This window comes from Pinus tabuliformis, chromosome 1_2 (assembly GCF_031772625.1).
Source record: "Pinus tabuliformis cultivar Carrire ecotype Pingquan chromosome 1_2, CPIR1, whole genome shotgun sequence".
Classification (NCBI taxonomy): Eukaryota; Viridiplantae; Streptophyta; class Pinopsida; order Pinales; family Pinaceae; genus Pinus; species Pinus tabuliformis.
In genome coordinates, this window is record NC_142298.1 from 514007849 (window position 1) to 514030647 (window position 22799).

At 39.7% G+C, this 22799-nt stretch overlaps 1 protein-coding gene across 2 annotated transcripts in view; it reads right to left on the reverse strand.

Annotated features, from left to right (window-relative positions):
• Positions 1–22799, reverse strand: part of GMI1 (gamma-irradiation and mitomycin c induced 1) — a 391650-nt gene that overhangs the window by 50919 nt on the left and 317932 nt on the right. For both annotated transcript variants that reach the window (XM_089395476.1, XM_089395477.1), the window contains 3 exons: positions 18837–18922; positions 18416–18673; positions 18075–18251 (listed from right to left, as the gene is read on the reverse strand). In XM_089395476.1, coding sequence (XP_089251602.1) covers positions 18075–18251; positions 18416–18673; positions 18837–18922 — 521 coding nt within the window. The remainder of the gene's footprint in view (positions 1–18074; positions 18252–18415; positions 18674–18836; positions 18923–22799) is intronic.

Here is a 22799-nt window from a genome sequence, read left to right on the forward strand (position 1 = left end):
TCATCTCCCATTGCAGGACATTCGGGCTTTCAGAAGACGTATGCTCGCACCAGAAGATCATTTTTTTGGGCCGGCATGAAACAGGACATCCTTACTTTCGTAGCAGAATGTGACGTCTGTCAACGCCACAAAGGGGAAACCATCAACACACCAGGCACATTACAACCATTGCCCATTCCGACGTCAATTTGGACGGAGGTCTCCATGGATTTCATTACAGGTCTTCCAAAGTCTGGGAACAAGTCAATCATCATGGTCGTTGTGGACCGACTGTCGAAGTATGCTCATTTCTGCGCCCTACCCCAACCATTTACACCAACTTTTGTTGCTCAAACTTTCATGGATCAGATCTTCAAATTGCATGGCATGCCCACTTCTATTGTGTCCGACCGCGACCCAATCTTCACCAGTAATTTTTGGCAGGAGCTCTTCAGAATACAAGGTACTCAACTCAAACTCAGTACTTCATATCATCCGCAAACAGATGGTCAAACCGAAGCCGTCAACAAATGTCTAGAAACCTACCTTAGGTGTTTCACTTCAGAAAAGCAACACCTTTGGGTACAGTGGTTACCTCTGGCGGAATGGTGGTATAACACCAACTATCATGCCACCACCAAAATGACTCCCTATGAAGCAGTCTATGGACAACTTCCGCCTTCCCCTACTTCTTATCTCACGGGGTGCTCCAAAGTACAAGCCATGGATCAAATCCTACAACACCGCGCAACCATGCTTGCCCATCTGCGCGAGAATCTTCATCAAGCTCAGAACCGTATGAAGCAACAGGCTGACCAACATCGCTCAGAGCGCCAATTTCAAGAAGGGGATCAGGTCTTTTTGAGGCTGCAACCATATAAGCAAACATCACTCAAAGACAAGGGTTGTCAAAAGCTCTCTCCAAAATTCTACGGATCATACCAAGTACTTCAGCGCATTGGAGAAGTGGCTTACAAGTTGGCTTTGCCACCTAAAGCAAAAATCCACCCAGTTTTCCATGTATCGTGCCTCAAGAAAGTGATTGGGAACAATTGCCGAGTTCAAACCAGTCTACCTGAATTGGACAAAGAAGGGTCAATCTAGCTTCAACCTGAACAGGTTCTAGACACACGAGACAAGCACCTGCGCGGCCGCATGATTAAGGAAGTCCTCGTCAAATGGAAAGACACCTCTCCGGAAGATGCAACTTGGGAACCAGCCACTATTCTTCAGCAGTTTCCGCAGCTTCAGCCTTGAGGACAAGGCTAGTCTTAAGGGGGAGGGCATGTTAGGGTCCCACCCTAACCCCCTTATTTATGTCATGGGATCACGTCATAGTCAAGAGTCAATAAAGCCCATATTAATATTTGTAAGTGGTTAACCCGCAATTAATGACGGGACCACAGTTAGTTGCAAATGGGCGATAGTATTAGATAGATGGTAAATGGGTGGTAGTATTAGATAGATGGTATTAATAAAACCCACGGTACTGGCCCGTGGTATTGCATGTATGAGTCATATATAAAGGATAGAGACTCCCTGCGAGGAGTATCGTGTCTTGTTTTGTAATCGAGCTCTGCTCTATTGGAGGTTGCCCCCTCGAAGAGGCTTGTGAACATTTCTCTCTGAGTAATAAAATCATTGTTATTCTGTGTTCTGGGTATATTTTCTTCGCATATTCTGTGTTCTGGGTATTTTTTCTTCGCATATTCTATGTTCGGTATTACTTTGCAGGTTAAGAGCATAACAAGTTTTAAGTTAGAGAGAGGTTGAAACTTTGTAAAGTTTGAAAATAACTCGTTGCTTTATGTAAACACCAGTCTTTTATTATAATTATTGCCAATGCTATTTTCTGGGATAATTAAATGCTCTAGGGTATTCAAAGCTCCTTCACTTTAATCCACGCTCTAAATTTATAGCTCTTGAAAATTACGTCCATGACCCTAAGCTTTTTAGATGGCATTTTCAACCTTTAGCAAGATGGTAGCAGAAGAGTTCTCAGCAATTTTGAAATGATGATTACTGATATTTAGACGAAGCCATGTGCAATACTTCTTTAAAAAATTGTTCAGAAAGACATGAAGATTTCCAGCAAAACTAAAGGATTATACATCTGTTAGACACTTCTAAAATCAAAGCCATATATATACACTTTTTTTTCAAATTTCTATATGTCGAATTTTATGTCGAGCTTTATCAGCAAAATTTTGGTTGCCGAACTTTATTCGAATTTCAAGGTCACCGAACTCGAACTCGAAAACGAACCTGGTGACTTAGCTTGAAGGTATCCAGTTGTCAAGGATCTATTGGTTTTTCCATGACATTTGTGACGAAATCCTTCAAGCCATGCTCATCTAATGGAAACTGCATTCTGGCTTTCCAGATGCCAGAATTTGAGGCTCCGTCAAGTCTATCCTAATCTCTAAAATCCGATGCAACCATCCCTGCGAAAACTCAGAAAAGTTGGAAAAGAAATTGAAATCTCCTTTCTTTCATGTGGCCCTGCTTCTGCTACTCGAACTTCCTTCGGAAATGCGTAGATTTGCTATTACTTGCCTTTGAATGTCCTATCCGACACTCGCATTGTCTATTACCTCAACTAGGAAACTCCCTCTACCTTCTAGAAGTCCTCCTCTAGAAACTAGCACACATATTGCTGCTACTGAAGTTCGCACTGGCTGACTAGCAAAACCGCTATGACCTACTGCAACTTGAAATCTAAGATCTCCTCCTCAAAACAAGATCTAGAAACCATCTGAGAAATTCAGGAAATTTCTCTTTAGTGTGCTTCTTTCTTCCTGACCCTGCACAGATCTACCACTAAAACCCTTGCTGCAAAACTTCTGCGCCCAAATCTGCTCAACGATCTAACTGATTTGCTTGCTAGAATTCTACTATGGGAAAATCAAGCTTTTCCTGCACTCTACCTCCGGAAATCGATTTTTGCCCAGCAATCAGCACTGTCTGGCTACCCTGTGCAGTGTTGATTTGGGGTAGCATCGGATGTGCTCTATGAAAATCCCATCACTGCAGCAACTGATTTACTTTTCCTACTTATTTCATCATAAGTTATTCATGAAATTACTTCAACAAACATTAAAATAAATATTGTTGCAGATATCACATCATAATACAGAAACAAAATATGCACACATTAACACAATTATTTTGGACTGATGTCCCTGGGAAAACCCAATGTGGGAAAACCAGTGCAGCAAGGGAAGATTTTATTATTCAGCAATTTTCTTGTACAACAAGGTGCCAAACTAGCTTACCCACAGATAGACAAACTTCCAGCAATTTCCTAAACCCAACGTAGGCCCTACTGACCTCTGCTATAGCTTGAAACCCTCTGCGTGAACATACTAAGGCTCTGCACAGCCTCTTTGGGCTTTTGTGTCACTCCTGCAGCCTCTGCGTCGATGACACAGGGCCTTCTGGCGCTGCGCAGTCTCTGCTGCCTCTGCGTGGCTTCCTCTGGCTCTCTGTCTGCCTCTTCTGCGTTGATCTCCCGTCTCTCTGTTCCATGCTTGCTGCCTCCTAACTACTCTCTAGACCACTGGTTCAATTTCTCAGCAAATCCCGCTCCAGAAATTGAACTGACTAGTCTCCCTCTAGTGCGTTCTCCAATTGCCCCGCAAGCCTCCTCTTATACTTTTTCTATTGACATCTCAACAGTGTAAATTAAGTCCCTAATCAATGGCTAAGATTAGATCTGGCTTGCTCCATGTCTTTTGGACCATTCTAACACAAATTCATATTAATACACATTAATATTTTATTTTCCCTAAGTTTAGACTTAGGGACTTCATTAAAATATTAATTATTTTAATATCTCCTGATCTGTTTAGAATCTGCCCAAACCCTTTCTAGGTATTGGAGATCTCATGTGTGCCAACCTCTCCACCAAATTTTGTGGCTAGAGCACATCCGATGCTACCCCAAATCAACACTCCCTCTTAGCAAGGACTGTGCTCTAGCAATACTCCTCATTGAGTATTACTGTGATCATCCGGCATCGGTACCTATGCTGATGCTAGGCATCCCCGCCCAACATCCTCTGCACTACTGCATCCTGTATTGTTGCCAATGGTTCTGCCACTGCTGCATTTGTACGACAACTCCCTCTGCATCTGTGTGTTGTCATTGGTCCTTTCCCTCAGTATTGCATCCACACTGCACCTTTCTCTGCATCTGTGTTGCTGTTGGTCCTTTCTCCCAACACTGCATCTGCACTGTGACTCCCTCTGCATCTATATTATTGTTGTTCTTTTCTCCCAACACTGCAACTCCCTCTTCATTCGTGCTACTAACACACTACTTCTGAAAGAGGTTCTTTGCACAGATTCATATTAATACACATTAATATTTTGTTTTCCATAAATTTAGACTTATGGACTCCATTAAAAATATTAATTATTTTAATATCTCCTAATTTGTTTAGAATCTACCCAAACCCTTTCTGGGTATTGGAGATCTCATGTGCCCCAACCTCTCCACAAAATTTCGTGTCTAGAGCACATCTGATGCTACCCAAAATCAACATGCTCTAGCCATGAAAATTGGTGGAGAGGCTAAAGCACATGAGATCTCCAAGGCCCAGAAATGGTTTGGGCAAATTGTACGCGTTTTGGGAGATATTAAAATAATTAATATTTTTAATGGAGTTCCAAAGTCTAAACTTAGGAAAAATAAAATATTAATGGGTATTAATATAAAACTAGGTTAGAAGGTTCCAAAAGTCATGGATCAAGCCAAATCTAATCTTAGCCATTGATTAGAGATGTAAATCTTAGTCGTTGAACGACCAACATGAAAAGTATAAGAAGAGGCTAGAGAGTCAGTTGGAGAACACACCAGAGTGATGAGTCATTTGATTTGCTAGAGCAAGGTTGCTAAGCAAAGTCGAATCGGTGATCAGCAATGAGGGGCAGTGAGTACTACGCAGAGAGGCAGAGATAGTGCCAAGAGACCAACACAAAAGTAGAGAGCGAGAAGCAGCAACCAAATCAGGCCACGCAGAGCCTAGCAAAGATAGCGCAGAGGCCAGAGGGACTGCGTCATCCACACAGAGGGTAGCTGGAGTGACGCAGAGGGTCCCAGAGGCTGCGCAGTGCCTCAGAGGGATGACGCAAAAGGGTTTGAGGCTGTCCCAGAGGCCAGAAGGGCCAACGCAGTGCTTCAAAGCTGTTGGAGAGGGTTTCGTGGGACAAGTTTTCTAAATACCTATTTTCGAATAGAGAGGTATTACTACCAGTTATTTTTCTATGTCGGATTTGGCACCCAGTTGTACTCAAGGAAACACTGAATAATAATAAACCCTCATAATAGTCGCAACAGTTTTCCCGCATTGGGTTTTTCCGGGGACATTTATCCAAAAATAACGATGTCACTTGTGTGTTTGTTTTCTTTCAGTTGTTGATCTGTAGATGTTGAGATTGTATTGTGTTTATTTCATTATTTATATGTTTTAAATAACTTGTTCAAAATTAACAAGTAGAAGAAATAAACCAAAAGAATACAGATTAAATTTCTAACAAATATAATTAGAAATTTCAACATGGTATCAGATCATGATTGCAGATCACAGGAGAGTTGAAGGCATCAGCTAAGTAGAACATTTGCAGCAGAATCAGTTGTCTCGAGTGATAGAAGTCGATCCTTGCAGAAAGCAACAGAGGAAGCGTTGACGCAGAGGGACTGCATCATCAATTCGGGCCAGAGAGAGGCCAACGCAAAGGCTGAGGAGGGCAGAAAAGGCTCACGCATAGCCAAATAGAGAACATGAGGGTTGATGCAGTTGGCTGAGTGAGTTGTTTTGACAGTGTCGGGATTGCGCAGAGTCTAGAGACATAGTCCTTCAGTTGTTGGGGCATAGGAAGCTATGGGCAAGTTGTGAGAGTGATGCTGGTGGCGTACTGTGGGAAAAACAATACCTAACAGGGCAAAACCAAAGTAGAGGGAGTTGCTACCAAGGCAGATTTCTAGCCAAGGAATCGAGATCAGTCTTGTAGGTGCACAAAAGGGCAGAGAGGTGCAACTTAACAATTGGCAAGAGGATTTCCAAAAGGGAAATCGGGACTTAGAGGGAGTCTAGCAAAGAAATTCCAGGCAGGAAGTAGAGAGACTCAGCAGGAGTCGAAAGGAGAACTTCCAAGCGAGAAGTTGAGAGACTCGGCAGGAGTTGAAAAAAGAACTTCTAGAGGGAAGTAGAGAGAAGGAGTCGACAAAAACAGCAAAGAGATGGCCATGAATGGGTTGAGGGACTAGGACAAGCTAGATGGGGCGTCCAACTTTGTGGTCTGGAAGGCTAGGATCTTGTCCACTCTAGATAGACATCGCATCAAGGCCTTCTCCTTCAGAACAGTGACGATCCCAGTTGACCCAGCTGAAAATGAAAAGTACGAGGAGGCAATGGCCAGGGCGAAGTGCATCATCCTTGATGGGGTCAAGGATCATGTGGTCCAACATATTGCCGAGGAGAACAAGGCAAATGAAATGTGGGAAGCCCTGAAGAAATTGTAGCAACATATTCCACACAGAGGAAGATGTTACTTGAGAATCAGCTGTGGTCATACCAGATACAGAATAGGGAGCAAATAGATCACTTCCTCGGTCGGTTGAAGGAGATCTGAGACCCACTGACTTCCATAGGGGCCACGCAATCTCTGAGGAGTGGGAGACATTCGTCCAGAGCACACTAGGCAAGGCGGATCTTCCAAATTGGGAAGAATTGTGGGCAGCTCTTCGCCAAGAGGAGATCAAGCGGTTAAGCAAGACGAGAAATAGTAGCAAAGGAGTTTGGATCAGGAAGGAAGAGGAAGAGGATGCAGCTCTAGCATCTGCGGGAAAGCAGGAGAAAAGGAAGAAAAAGGACCTCTCCAAGGTCAAGTGCTTCCACTGTGGGGAACTGGGTTATGCGAACCAGTGTCCGAGGAAGAAAAACAAGGGAGAGGCCTCTGACTCTAAGGCAGTCCTAGTGAAGGCAGAGAAGGAAGTCGAGGAGGATGACGATTGTGCCATGAGTGCTCATGTACCTCTAGAGAAGAGGTGGGGAGACATCAAGCTTTAGTCAAGAAGACTACAAGCGATGAAGGGCAGGATCCTTGAGGTACCCAACCTCTTGGATTATACCTTGCTACGAGAGCCCCGAAGAGAGAGAAGCAGGACTGGTGATGACAGTAGAGACGGATGTGGATGAAGCGACGGAGAGTGCTATAGTGCAGGAGTCCCTGGGAAGCCTGAGGCTAGCAGGCTGCAACAGTGCGAGAGGCACGGAGAGTGTTGCAACGGTGCAGGATGGCACAGAGAGGTTTGCAACGGTCCAAGATGCAGGGAGTTGTCGCAGTACCGAATAGGTCAGTAAAGGGAGCACTTGTTAGCGACAAAGAGATCTTCAGCACCGGGAGTGTTTCTAGCCTAACAGGGATGTCAAAAGTTGGGTGGATCAGTTACTTACTTCTTAGTAATTGAGCTGTAGTGCAGTAGCAGTATGCAATAGCACAATGCAGCATGATGAGAGGGGGATGTAGTGCAAATGCAGTGTTGGGAGGATGGACCAACATCAGTACGGATGCAAAGGGGAGTTGTCATACGGATGCAGCAGTGGCAGTGGTAGGGCCATGGGCAGCAGTACAAGATGTAGCAGTGCACAGGATGTTGGGCAAGGAGGCCTAGCATCAGCACAGGTACTAGTGTCATCTAATCAAAGTCCTCACTAAGAGGGAGTGTTGATTTGGAGTAGCACCGGATATGCTCTACCATGAAAATTGGTGGAGAGCTAAAACACATGAGATCTCCAAGAACCAAAAATGGTTTGTGCAGATTGTACTCGGTTTGGGAGATATTAAAATAATTAAGATTTTTAATGGAGTTCCTAAGTCTAAACTTAGGAAAAATAAAATATTAATGGGTATTAATATAAAACAGGGTTAGAAGGTTCCGAAAGTCATGCATCAAGCCAAATCTAATCTTAGTCGTTGATTAGAGATGTAATCTCGACCGTTGAAGGACCAACATGAAAAGTATAAGAAGAGGCTTGAGGGTCAGTTGGAGAACACACCAAAGTGATCAGTCATTTGATTTGCTAGAGCGAGGTTGCTAAGCAAAGTCAAATCAGTGATCAATAGTGAGGGGAAGTGAGTACTAGGCAGAGAGGCAAAGATAGTGCCGAGAGACCAGCGCAGAGGCAGAGAGTGAGAAGCAGCAGCTAGATCAAGCCACACAAAGCCCAACAGAGACAGCACAGAGGCCAGAGGGGTTTGAGGATGTCGCAAAGCCCAGAAGGGCCAGCGCAGTGCTTCAGAGCTGTTGGAGAGAGTTCGTGGGACAAGTTTTCTAAATACATGTTTCTGAATAGAGAGGTATTACTACCAGTGGTTTTTCTCTATCGAGTGAGCCAGTTTAGCAGCCAGTTGTACTCGAGGAAATACTGCATAATAATAAACCCTCATAATCGCTGCAACAGTTTTCCCACATTCAGTTTTTTTCTGGGGACATTTGTCCAAAAATAACAGTGTCACTTGTGTGTTTGTTTTCTTTCAGCTATTGATCTGTAGATGTTGAGACTGTATTGTGTTTATTTCACTATTTATATGTTTTAAATAACTTGTTCAGAATTAACAATTAGAAGAAATAAACCAGTAGAATACAAATTAAATTTCTAATGGATAGACTTAGAAATTTCAACACGCACATCTGGAGAAATTGTGCTTAGATCTCCCTTTGAAACTACACAATCCTGCTCCTCTGGCTTTTGAGCATCTAATCTGATCTTCAATGCTCTGATGTCATGTGAAAATTCCTTGATTGCAATTATTGGATATTAATCTCCTAACTATTAGTAGTTTAATTGTTTACGACAATTAAAAAATAATTCACAATTGTAATCTTCACCATAAAATACGCTGCAGAAAATAAGATCTAGAACTAATGCACACACATAAAAAAATCGAAACAATAATTTTTGGACTAGCGTCACCGTAAAAACTCTAAAGGGAAAACACATGCAACAGATGAAGGTTTAATTTATTATGCAACAAAATAAAGGATTACAATTGTTGACCTTCCTGGCTCAACTCCAAAACTTTTATCTCAACTGCAAAAATTATTTTTCCCTCTCCCCAACTCAATCTGGCCCTCACTGGGCAACTCACACTCCCTAGAAAATTCGCTCAGCCAAACTGGAAATATGCATTGTTGCCCCTGAGTAAATTGATCTATCGAGGAAGCCCCTCTAGTTGAGTCGTCTTGCCTGTTTCTACCTGCGAAAACAATTCTCTAGGCCTCCTGATGCTAGATCTGGGCACTAGCAGTTGAATCAAACATCTTTGGGCAACTCACTCTGGCAAGGACAACTCGCTCTGCGGAACTCAACCTCTCTACTGGAAATTTTGGCCTTCCTTCCCTACTGCTGGAAACTAGAAAACCACTAGAGAATTTCTCTGGAAATTCTCCCCCGCTACTCCCTCAATCACTGATGCTTCTACCTCTAGCTTGAACTCTTTTCTCATTGAATCTCTACACACTAGGTAGCTCGATCTGGCTTGCTCTTTCTCTTGCAATTGTGTCTATCTCCATCCCATTGACTTGCTCTTATAATCTCTCGTTGGAGCTTCAATGGCCATGATTACATCCTCATCAACGATTAAGATCACCTTAGGCTCAATCTATCTATCTCTAGAGCATTCTCGATCATCTTTTACTAATTCCCATTAATTAATCAATTTTTTTAAGTTAGACTTATGCATATTTTAATTATTGATCAATTGATTTAATCAAGTTGTTTGGCAAGCTTATCTTGCAAAATCTTTTCTGGGTTTTGGAGATCTCATGTTCCTTAGTTTCATAGGCACAAATCGAGACTAGAACACTTGTTTGATTCTACCAAACTCTAACAATACGATCTTGACAGATGGGCAAGGGTAAATATGACTGGCTCATGGAGTGAAGACATCTGGCACGATATCAAATACACTGGTGGTTGTCAGGGGCTACTAGCTTCCAGATGAAGACAAATCTATGAGAAAAAATCTCCTATAGGGTCACCCACCTCTTCAAATCTATGAGAAAAAATCTCCTATAGGGTCACCCACTGGTGGTGGGTAACATCTGACTCCAGCCAGGACATGAGCTCTCTGTGGAGTGCACGAACCATGTACTCGAACAAGAAGGTCATGAGAACACCAGCAATCCTTTGGGACTACAAACCTATTATCCCACACATCACAGACAAACATTAGAAGCATCTGTTTTGGGCATACTTTGATCGCCCATGCATTCATCAAATAATAAAATCATACAGGGAATAAAATTTATTCTAAACACATCTAATCTAGCATGAGAACATAATATAATGACTATACCTATGCAAGAATCAATATACAATGGCATCCTAATCAACCATGCATATAATATACAATATCAAGTATCAAGGAAAGGGGTGATATGACTAGCTTTGACCGGGTATGGCCAAAATTCATCATCAAGTCTAACAATATTGTAATATCCCTTACCAACCTTACCATGGATCTTGACGCACATAGGCTTCTTGTATACCAACACTACATCCCCAACCTCAAATTCTTTCGTAAGCTTTTGCACCGACTTCTTTTTATGCTTATGGTTCCTGGGATCAGGTCTCTTAAGGATGTGAATTTCTTGGGAGGGAAGAATGGGACTAGGGTCCTTAGTCTTCAAGAACCTATTGTGATATGGGACAAGACCAGGTTTTACCACATGAGTTGGATATAAAGGCTCTCCATAAAGAATGAATGGGGTTCCATTAGTTTGTGGGATAGTGGCATAGGAAAATTCCATTTGGAATTCACCTCCCACAGTAACACCCCATTTTCTAGACAATAACTCTTGTTTTTCCACAACACTGGATTATCTAGGTTAGGGTCTTAGAATCTCTGACACAACCAACTCAAATGGCACAACAGACTACTTTGCATAGCAAAATAAATACAATAGTAAATCAACTAGTGCACAAATAGACAGCTTTTTACAATTTTTCAACAACCCAACTTCATTATATTATCAATCTATAATACAACTGTCTTGGGCTCTTGTACTAGGGATGATGGCCCTCATACAATCACTAATACAAGTATACAAACTAGGGTTTGGTGTCAACATCTATGACCACCAATCTATCCTCAACAAGATTCCAGTTGACCTACTAGTTGATGTAGTGCACTTCACAGCTCCACTTGGTTGTACCTAAACACATATGTTGGTCCTACTCCAGATCTGCAGCAACACCAATCTGCCTCTATCAATGAATCTTGCTCCCATAAGTCATTGAACATGGTTCATCAATCAGCCCTCTAGCTGATCATTACTCCATCAACGAATCATCACATAGGGTCGTCTTGCGAGTTGTTCACAACTTCGTTTGTGAACAACTCCTAGGCTGCCCACTGCTGCTCCTCAATACTTGGGACTTCTTCCCACTATTTCCTTCCTGTGCTGCTCCAATGAAGACAAACTTAGGGCATGGAGGTTGCTCCCTATCATTGTCAAAAGTCCTCCAACAGTCAACATAGGGCTGGTCAAACTGCTCCCTTGGCTGCTTTCTTTTGTCCTTCAAGTATCAGCCCTTGAGCACCAAACCACTGCTACTTCTAGCAGACCTAATAGTCCTTCAAGGTCTGCACTGATGACACCCTTTGGACACCAACTTGCTGCCCTCCAATCAGCCACACGATGCCCAAACAACTGTCCAAACTTTGACTCTCAACCACCTAGCAAAACCCCCTTGAGAGAAATACTAAATATTTTTGTAATATTTCAAGAATTAAAATATGTTCAAGTCTCCAACTTGTGGATGACTAGAAATATTCCATTCAAGGAGTGTTGCACTAGCCATTACAAATTTTTATATGAAGGCTAAGTTCTCCTAATTTGTAATGATCTCGTTGTCAATTGAGACAAATGCTATCATAATATAGAGCTATATTTTCTGAAACCCTTGTATAATTTGTTTTGTACATTGCTGGAGTAGCTTTTTTTCTTTTTCTTTATATATTTGTGCATAATAATTCTAGCTTGTTTTTGGTGATTAATAAAGCAATTTCAAGACTAAGAATTTTTGCAATTGAGGGACTACCTAGACACGTGGAGAAAGTCAATCCGAGGGCAACACCACTTGAGTTTCTTGGTTCTGTAGGTAGGTCAATCCAAGAGTTTGAATCATCTCATTGGGGGAGCTTCATTTTGTCGTAAGAATTTCATACTCTATCGCACACAGAAATTGAAGGTTGGACACACCACTTGAAGGAGAGGCCACTCTTTGGAAGTTCGAAAGTCACCAGGAAGGGTTACGCAATAGCGATGGCGACTTCCATTTCAGCCCCAACTGAATCTCCTGGAAATAGCCACCTATATTGATTTAAAGAAGTATTGACTTCAAACTCCAGCAAAAAGTAAAACCCATAAATGGCACAGGTATATCACAGGAACCATTTATTTGCAAAAATCTAAGAATTTATTTTACATTTTTGCAGTAACTGTAAGAGTAGGATTTTAGCTTTGTTGGTTTCTCTTTTTTGTATCTTTTAACAAGCTAAATCTTTGGGATATTTAATTTAATCGATAGATCTTACCAAGATAGGGTACAAGATTCCATTTCATAATATTTTACACTTATATCTAGCCATTAGCATGTGTAGATATCAACATTAAGTTGTTGTACCAAAGTGATCTACATAAATTACACAAAAGTTCTATAGCTATCCAAGTAGACAATTTCATTATAGAATTTCCATTTTCTCAAAATTGTTTAAAAAACATTATTTTAATTATTTAGAGTAATTTTCTTCAATTTCCAACCATAACTAATTGCACATTTTATATCGTAAAATTTCTAGGTGCTTAACAACACAAATCTTTCACCCAGATATCTGAAATTTAATTTCTACCCTACTAAAAATTGTGTTTTCAGTCAAATTTTTGTAGAGGGGATGCCCCAAATGCCTATATATCAACCCTCTAACCTTTCCGCCCCCTAGACTAACCCTCCAGGAGTGTTTACACACTTGTGGGGGTGACTGTAACAGTTAAATCAGATTGTTGTCCCTACATTTTACATAAACATTACAATCAGTTACATAAGACGGCAACATGTTTTAAGTTATATCCCCTAAACTAGTCAGCCAAAATAAACGATAGCATCATTTCCTATTAGGATTTTCATTGTAGAGCAAAATCCATTGGTTGCATGTTATATGTTTAATTTCTGCTAGTACAGTGACATTTTTATATTTGTTATTTAGACTCCTAATACTACAATGACGTTTTATACAGCTAGACAGCAGGTATAAAGTAAACATCTCCACCTCAATTGACTCCACATAAGGCAATGGTCTTGTACCAAAGTTATTAAGGATAATTTAGGGACTCCTCCCTTGGTTGTTTAGGGGGTGTTGGGTTGTTTAGGGGGTGTTGGGCCTAAATAGCGGGGTCTTAGGCCGAGGTGTCAATGGGTCCCTGCCTTGAGTGTGCCCATCTAACAAATTAACAAGACCTTAGAAAAACTGCTAATTTTATCAGCAAGGAGACTATTTAAGGCTTAAATCTAGCCATTTGAGCTAAGTGAACATTGAAAATGGTGAATCACTCAAATAAAGTAAAGTCTCCAAGCAGAAAGGTGGAAGAACATTGAAAGTCAAGATTTATGGACCAAGTCAGGTTCGTCTATCTAGTCATTTTCCTTCCCCAAGTGAGCGTTGAAGTTGTAAAGGTCAAGCGAAGTGAATGTCAGACCTGAAGTGGGAAAAACTCTAGCCATTGTGTAGAAAACTTTCAGCGTTGTTTCCCTCACAGTTTCAATTTATTTTGCATCAATTTATTGACCACAATCCCAAACTATTATGGTTTGATATTAAATGTTTGCAAATTCTAAAGGAAACATTATACAGCTACCTCTACCATTTAGTTTTTAGCTGATAAGAGAAATAAAAAGGAAGCTCACACCACACATTTTACACAATGAACACAATTCTTTTTGGTCAATTGGACTTGGAGAAACCCACGAGGGGAAAACTAGTTCTAAGGGAGGATCGTATTTCCTTCTCTTCCCTTTAGAAGTGCTTCTGAAGTCCTCTTTACACTGAGTTATGGACTGATATTACACACACACAATCAGCTCTCATCAATCAAAGAATATGTCTGCATATCAGCTTTTCTTCTTTGGAAACTGAACGTATGAACAATCAATGGTATGCTCTGAAAAACAAGTTTTTCTCAGCTGAAAATACACTCTCAACCACAAGTGTTTCCTCCTCAAAACTTGGTCTACAGAATGCTCAGAAAGCATGCAGAGAGGCTGGTTAAATGTGGGCCTGTTAACTTCACTGTACCTTGGCCTGAGTCCAGCACTCCTTTCCAGCTTCAACTTGGCCGAAAACCTTTTGAAACTTGGCCCTCACCAGCACTCCTTTCCAACTTTAACTTAGCCTAGAAACCCTCTGAAACTCTGCCCTAAAAAGTACTTCTTTCCAGCTTTAACTCGGCCTGGAAACCTGCATATTTGGCTCTAAACAGAGCTACAAATAGCTACCTCTTCCGACAGTTAGAAACTCGCTGAGTTTCCCACTCAGGCTTGCCACAGCTCAACACAGTCCATTGGAAGAATTCTCGGCCTGCAAGCACAGCCTGAAATTTTCAGGATTCGTGACATTGAATTCCCTGAAATTTTGGGCTCTCTCCTTGGATTGTATGCAGACCTTCTTTCCCTGCAATCTGAACTTCCTTGACCAACTCCTTCCTCTCCTACGTTCTCCTCAAGTCCTTGTGAGAAGAATGATACTCTCTTCTCTCCTTTTTCCCTTTTGTCTCTTCATAAGATGAGAAACCTAACCCTAATGATCTAATGGCTGAGATTAAATCTCAGCTCATTAGATCAGGGTGGAGATCAATCCCTCTCCTGACCCCCTCTCTCATGTGGTCCCCCTCATTTCAAGAACCTCCTACTCACTTTAACATGTTATTGACCTTGTTCACATTTTCTCTTATAAAGTGACTTTTAAAACATAAAAGTCACTTTAATATTATAAAGTGCACTTTGTACTTTTTCTCCCTAAGTCACAATTAAAACATAAAGTGACTTAATTAAAAAGTACCTCCTCATAAAGTGACTTTACCCCATGACATTAATAACACATAATGTCATATGACAAAAAGGTTAGTAATGTGTCTCCCTAGGCCAAGGTTACAGGGGAACGGCTCCCCCCCTCGAACCCGCTCCAGGAGTGTGCTCCCTTAGGGACCAACCCAAGGAGCGCTCTCCTGGAATTGCTCTCCCGGAATTGCTCCCACGGGGAGTGAATTTCGGGAGCACGCTCCCCAAAAAAAATTCGCTACATAGCCCTTTTTGCAATTTTTTTTTGTAAAAGCATTCCAAACGCATTTTTTCAAAGAAACAATAATTTTTGAGTGGGGCAGCCGAATGATCAAACCTATGGCCCTAGTATTGATATTTGATTCATGGTAATGTTAAAAGATTAAACTCCTAGTATTGATATTCAATTCATGGTAATGTTAAAATATTAAAGTAAAAGGATGAAGAGTGGTTCCGACCTCATTGGATTTCATATGGAGAAAGTAGAATTTTATGTCTCATTCAAAATCCAACAGACTTATCAATTTTTCAGGATTTCAGGATTGGAGGGATTGCAGTGTTTCCATTGGATTTTGTCATGTACTAGGGTATGGAACTTGTATTCAATCAAGAGCACCAATCCCTCTATGTACCTTGACATTAGTGACATTGGTTGTCGAACTCCTCTATCATGACCCTACTAAAAATGTGCCCATCACTCAAACAAAATGTTGACTTGACATGCTATGTTTTTTTATCGTATGTTAATGTGTAGAGGGTGATATTAATGACAAAGATCATGATTTTCCAACAAGACTCGGAAATTACACAATTCTCGTGGCGGCAAGAGGCCCAAGCATTAGCAATAGATAATAAATTTACTTGTCTTTTCTAGTTTCTAGTAGTTTTTAACTTTTTATAATTGTCGACTCTTTCATATGTATTATGATATTTTTTGTAAACAATATATGACAATTTAAGTTTGAAGTTGGCAATTATAACTCATTGATAATGAATTATGAATATGATGCTTCGTGAAAGTTGGAAGTTGTTTTGTTTCATTTCATTTTATAACATTTCATTTCATGTTAGAATTTTTATATAATTTCAGTGATCAATAATGATAAATGTTATGCATGGAATTCTCAAAGCTTGAAACTTTAAGATTGAAGAATCATGAGACTCAATATTTTGGATGTTACTAACTTGTGGACATGGTTGATGAAGAGTATAACTTTTAGATGATTGATGCAATATGGTTCAATCTATGTTTTTATGCTTTTTATATCTAATTCATCATTCTACATGATTTTGTTAACATATATGCATCAAAATATATAAAAATATATATTATATAAAAATTCACTACCAAACCAAGAGCTTTGAAAATGTCGCTCACCGCTCCCGCTCCTAAGTAACCTTGCCATAGGAAGTTGTTTCCCACCACTCCAACTTCATCTTTGAAGTGGATGTGCTCACCTCTTGGTACCATCCTATCATCCACTACTCTTGCCACCTAAGTCACAAGGTTCACCAAATTTGAACCTTCAGGTTCAGAATTCGGCGAAATTCGAAAAATATTGCATGTTTGATAAAGTTCGCCTTGAGGTTCGTTGGCCATGATGTTCACTTTCCAATTTTACAGGTTTTAATTAAGTAAGAAAGGGTAATATTGATCAATCCTCTCAGCTGGCCACATCTCCTTGATCAATTCATGTCACCAAATAGCTCAATGGCTCACTCCATGAGTTTGTTGCATCGTTGAAATCTCATTCAGTGCTGACATATTCCGCTTGGCTAAAATCTTCGTTGCACAGGTGTTAACACTCTGCTACACAATGAACAGAACTTCGTCAGTTTATGGACTTAGCAGATAACCAACGCTCCATCACTCTGTCGCATGAAAGATAGATAACGACTTAGGTTTAATTTTTACAACACTCAATCGCTTGGTCGCGTGAAAAATAGACAGCAAAAGAGGTTTAATTTTACATGCAGTTATTGAAGTTTTTGTTAGTTGTATTTTAATTTTAAATTTATATATAAAAATTTAAAATTAAAATATAGTTTACCATAATCATTATTGGATGATGTAAAAGTTAAAATTACATATATTGAAAAGTAATTATATAAAACATTTAAGATAAGTTTATATAAAAAATAAAACATAAAAAAAATATAAAATATAAATATATATATATATATATATATATATATATATATATATATATATCTAACCTATTGGCGAACCTCATTCGAACCTTATTAAAAAATTCGAATTGAATCAAACTTAATTGTTGTCGAATCCGAATTCAAACCCAAACCATGTGACATTGCTCGCCACATCACCATCCAACCTCCCTGGTGGTCTACTCTCCTTCACTGACTCATGTGCTTCCTTCAAGGTACCATAAAGCCTTCTCGGCTCCTCCCCCCTGAGGGTATTTAGTGTAGGGATGTCTTTGTTGGATTTGTAGGAATTGGCTTAAAAAGTGAGGATTCATGCTAAGGTTATAGGGAACACTTGTTATGCGTGCTACCACCTTAGCATCTCATCAGGACCTTTGCAACACCTGCTATTTTGGGTGGTAACACACACTTTGGGTATTAATTGACATCACTAGAATTCATTTGGAGGATTAGAATCATTTTTTAAATGTTCATCACAAAATACATACCCTAAGAATTTCATAGCCTCTACACCAATGAATACAAAGCACAACAACAAAAGATCATCTGGAAATTATCTTAATCTGTTAGGGCATCCCATTCCAGGTCAACTTGGTAAAAATCCTTGCCATTCCAACTCAGCTTGGTAAAAATAAGTTTTTCCAAGTTTTTTTCAATGATAATGTTATATGTACATCCGCATGGACGCACTTTTATTGAATGCAATATTTACTGTAGCATTTGCTGATTATGAAAATTGGTATACAACCATAAACCCAAACAATTCGAAACTTTAGTACCTAGAGAAAGAAAAATCACTCACCGTCATCTCACTCATAAAATTCTCAATGAACAATCTAACATCATTCACCATAGTTTGATTACTTAATTGTGATTGACTTGCTGTGCTCTCATCGTAAGCATGACAGATTGCTCCATCATCAAAAGTTTGTTCCGGAACACTAACAATCTCCAGCCGTCGATTTGGAAGAATATCAACCTAGAAGATACAAGAATTGTACTTGTCAAATAGCATAATAATATTCCTGAATGTGAATCTCATATAATTAAATGAAAAACAAAACATGTAGGAACTGCTAAATCACAGCACATTGTGGAGAGTTATAGGTTGAATCCCTATTAATCAGATATAACTGTTCTTACCTTAATATGCACAAAGAGCTCGGTATGCCAGGAATGGAAAGCTTTAAATTGCAACAGTCTAATGTCTTCTGGAAGCATAATTTTGGGCACCGTACACTTTCCCTGACTGAATTTGTATTGAACAGAACTCAGAGTACACAAATCAACTGTCAATGTATGCTGGAAACCATCCATTTTGGAATCAAGATTCCCTTCATCATCAAAGATTCCAAACACAACATTCTTTAGAATAGAACCAGCATAAGAATGCTCTGGAATCTGCATCTCGAAGCCAATTGGAAAAGGTTAATCAAAATAATGCAAGCAAATGAACACATGTTAGATCACTAATTATGATATAACCCATCTCATATGGTTTATGATATGAGATCATATATGACTTCCGAAAAACTACAAGGCATCAATAATGCTCATACCCTACCCCGGATACGACTTTGAGCTCCCTTGATAGAAGGTCAAACTCTTTGTTAAGCAACATTTTTGTATCTGAGGACACACGAATGCAACCTGCATAAATCAACAGTAAACAGTGAGATGGTCATTTAGTGACGTAGAAAGTACCATCTTGCAAACCCATTGTTCAACAAATCTGCTAGCTTGACCACATACAGTAAAAACAAAACCATATACACCAGTTAAAACAAATGCACCTTGCTAGTGTTCCCATGTTTTGCAAATATTAAAAGAATAACTAGCAAACAAAAAAATTCTTATGAACACAATTATTTTTTATTGAATGATCATTATTTGGGTGAACAAGAGTCTATGTGGACCAATGTTGCAAATGTTGCGAACATAGGCATCAGAATAATATCGGCAAGGGTTCGGAAAAACAAAAAATCATAAAGATCAGGAAAATATTGGTAAAAATTGGAAACATCGGCAAAATCAAGATACTGTCAAAATATCGGTAAAAATCGACAAACATCGGCTAGGCCAAAAAATCGTGATTTCGAGATAAAATCGGGATGTTATTAAGATGTTCGCAACACTGATGTGGAACATTCTGGAACTCCACCCATCCAGTACAATATAAAATTTAAATACAAGGTGTGCTCAATATAACCACAATCACATTCACTATCTTAATCTACAACCATGTCATTATCAACACGACTCCAATTATCCTACAGCAGTTCACACCAAGCAGTATCAAAGGTTTGCAATAATCAATAACTGTGTCATATTTTGTTCACTAGTTCTGAGGCTGGCATTCCTACATTGACAATTAGTTGAGGATTTTCTTCTAGGGTTCCAAGATGTGTTGCAGTGAGAAGCAAAGATGCTTGGAAAGTAGGACAATAGTAAAACCATTGGGCATTGAAACTTCATATGTGTTCCCTCATGTTCTTCACATCACTTCAGTTCCAGACTTCACTGTATAACTACGATGATCCTTCCCAACTTAATTCCAAGCCACACAGGACAAACCATCTAAAAAAGTCCCCCTCCTCCACAAATATTCCTACCTTCAATAGTAGGAGAGTTGCTGTGGGATTTCATTACAATCCCCTAGTTAGTGCAACCACATCCTCTCAACCATAGGCACTCTTCAGATAATTTAATAGGGCCCAGTATCAGGGACATCACTGTGAACAACAACATTGCTAAATTTCAAAGTGACTACAATTAACTGTAGTCCCCCCTCTCTTCAACGTTTTCATGTTCTTCCCGGCTATTCTCTAATATAGTTATACACGCAGCATGCCCAGATCCCCCTTCTTGGCCATCAGGGAACCCATTTACATTTTTATCCTCCACTACCAACTCAAATTTGCCAACAGTGAGCAGACTTTTGGCTATCAAAGGCAATTCATCAAATGCTAATGCATACTAAGACACAATTCAATGCAAAGAGCAGATTTAAAACATATAAAGAAAGAAAACATAAATAATTATAAAACGCCCATGTTCAATCACATTGAGAATTCAAAAAGCCATTCATACCCAATTATAAAACAGAAGTCTACCATTCTCCCTTTCCATAAACAGAATTCACGTAACAATAGAATTTAAGGAAATTTGGGGGCAAGAATAAAAACTAAACAAAATCAAGAAGAATGAGACTGAGAATCCCATCAAATCTTCAGCACTCCAAGTCCTCCTTCGCGTTTCCAGCAATTTCCAAAAACAAATGCACAATTTCTTCTCAGAGATTAATCATTAAATATCACAGATTTTATACCCAATTTCATATACATTCATCCCAACTGAAATTGCACTCAGATTACTAATAAAATACATAACACAAATGAATAACTAGTAACATGAGTAAATACTTAACACTTATCTTTTACTGGAAATTGATCACCAAACTGGCTGAAAATAATTCACCACTCAACCATAGGCATCTGAGCTGGATAACATGTGCTAGCCAGGCTGTCCGAGCAGTTCGGAGGCAAAAGAGTAATTCACAACCCAACTGAAGATGTCTGTTATAGATGCCACCCCAAAGCTGGGCTATGGAACCATAATGGCAAAGAGATATCTATCTATCGCATGTAACTCTCACACAGTCCAATACACAATGCTAAAAATCAACGTTAATCTATTTCTATTGGAAATTTAACATCGGAGGTCTGAAATTTAACTTATCAGGAATATCGGGAAAAAAATAAAATAAAATATCGAAAATTATCGAGAAATTTTTAAAAAATACGAAGAAAATCATTTTTTTTCAATTTGTTAAACTTCTAAAGCAACATCAACACAACAAACACATTGCCACATAGCTATGACAATAAAAATTCATATATAAGATGTATAAACATCAAGAGCTACATCAGATATCGATACTGAATTATGATAGTTGACCTGAGTAATAACTACTGACATGATGATACAAAATCACATCAAAGCAAAAACAATGAGATCATGAGATTAAACAGCATAATGAAAAAAATTGATTCCCCTTGTTTGCTTGATCGAAAAAGATAACAGCATCATCAACAATGTTATCAGAACCGGATCGATTGACCCCAAAAGATTAATTTGGACCTGTTAACCCTCATGTCAGCAGGGGTACATATGAACAGTTTGAGTATGTATCACCACCACTATAAGCCAAAGGTCACAACTCAAAAGAGATGTAATGACCATGTGAGGACCTGTGTTAGGTATCGTAGACCTTTGTCTTTTCCAGCCGTATCTTGTTTTCTTGGTTAGACCATGGCTGGTCCCTTGAAGTTTCACTTCCGGTTACTCTCATCCTGTATAGGATTTGAGGAGGTCAAGTGAACTTACTTGAGAACTTATGGTTTTATGGGAGCCTGCACTTGTAAGGATGATCACCAGTCTATGACTTAGTCCAGCCCGCATCATGATTCACCTATGTCATTCCACATGGTTATGGTCTATAGAGTTTGTAGGTGGCCTTGAATTTAGTGCAGTATTCCTCAAATATCTCTCAAAGCATGGCAACCTCATTTAAAACCCAACATAGTCCATGGTTCTCAATGCAAAGTGGTTGGGGTGGTCAAACAATCATGTTCCTCCCAGATCATTCATCTTGATGAGAGGAGTCCATGCCACATGCCACTTTTCGAATTAGAGGGGGAAGTGGCCTGTTACAACTTACAAGTTGGTCAAACTTAGTCAACAGGTCAGAGCAGATTTTTAGGTGGCAAAACAGGTGAAGCATTGGAAAGAATCAGAAATGCAATATGTAATCAGCACAATGAGACGAACAATACCCATGAGTCAAATTTCAAAGATCAACTAGAGCTTTAGAGAACCACCACATGGGGAAGATGACATGGTAGAGAAGCTGATGATGTGGCAACACCTTACAAGTACGGAAAATTTGAGAGATGCACAGTAGAGATCTGAGCTAGTAGAGCAATACGCAGGTTCCAAAATCTAATACACACACAAATTGCAAATTGAAAATTTATCCATCGTCTTGCTCACTTACAACAATGGAATTACGGAAACAGATTGCAAGCATTTCGTTTGTAGTTACAGGCATCCATTCTGGCAACAGATTGCTGGCATTTTGTTCGTAGTCACGGGCATGGAAAACATGTGTGAAATATTTAGTAACCAAATGTTGGACACAGATTGTCATTGATGTCAATATGGCAATATTAAAGAGGAGGAGACAGAGCATATCGGAGCCAAGAGGAGCAAAAGGAGCCAAGAGGAGCAGACCATATCGGAGGAGTGCTAGAGCAAGAGGAGCCATCGGAGGAGCTATCGGAGCATATCGGAGCAAGAGGAGCCATCGGAGGAGCTATCGGAGCTATCGGAGCATATAGGAATTCATTTGATGGCGATCAAATGAACTACTAATATATACATGCCCAGACTTTCCATCAGAACGACGAGAGCATACACAGGAGCCATTTGACCTTCCAGATCAACGGTCCAGATGAAGCCACAGAAG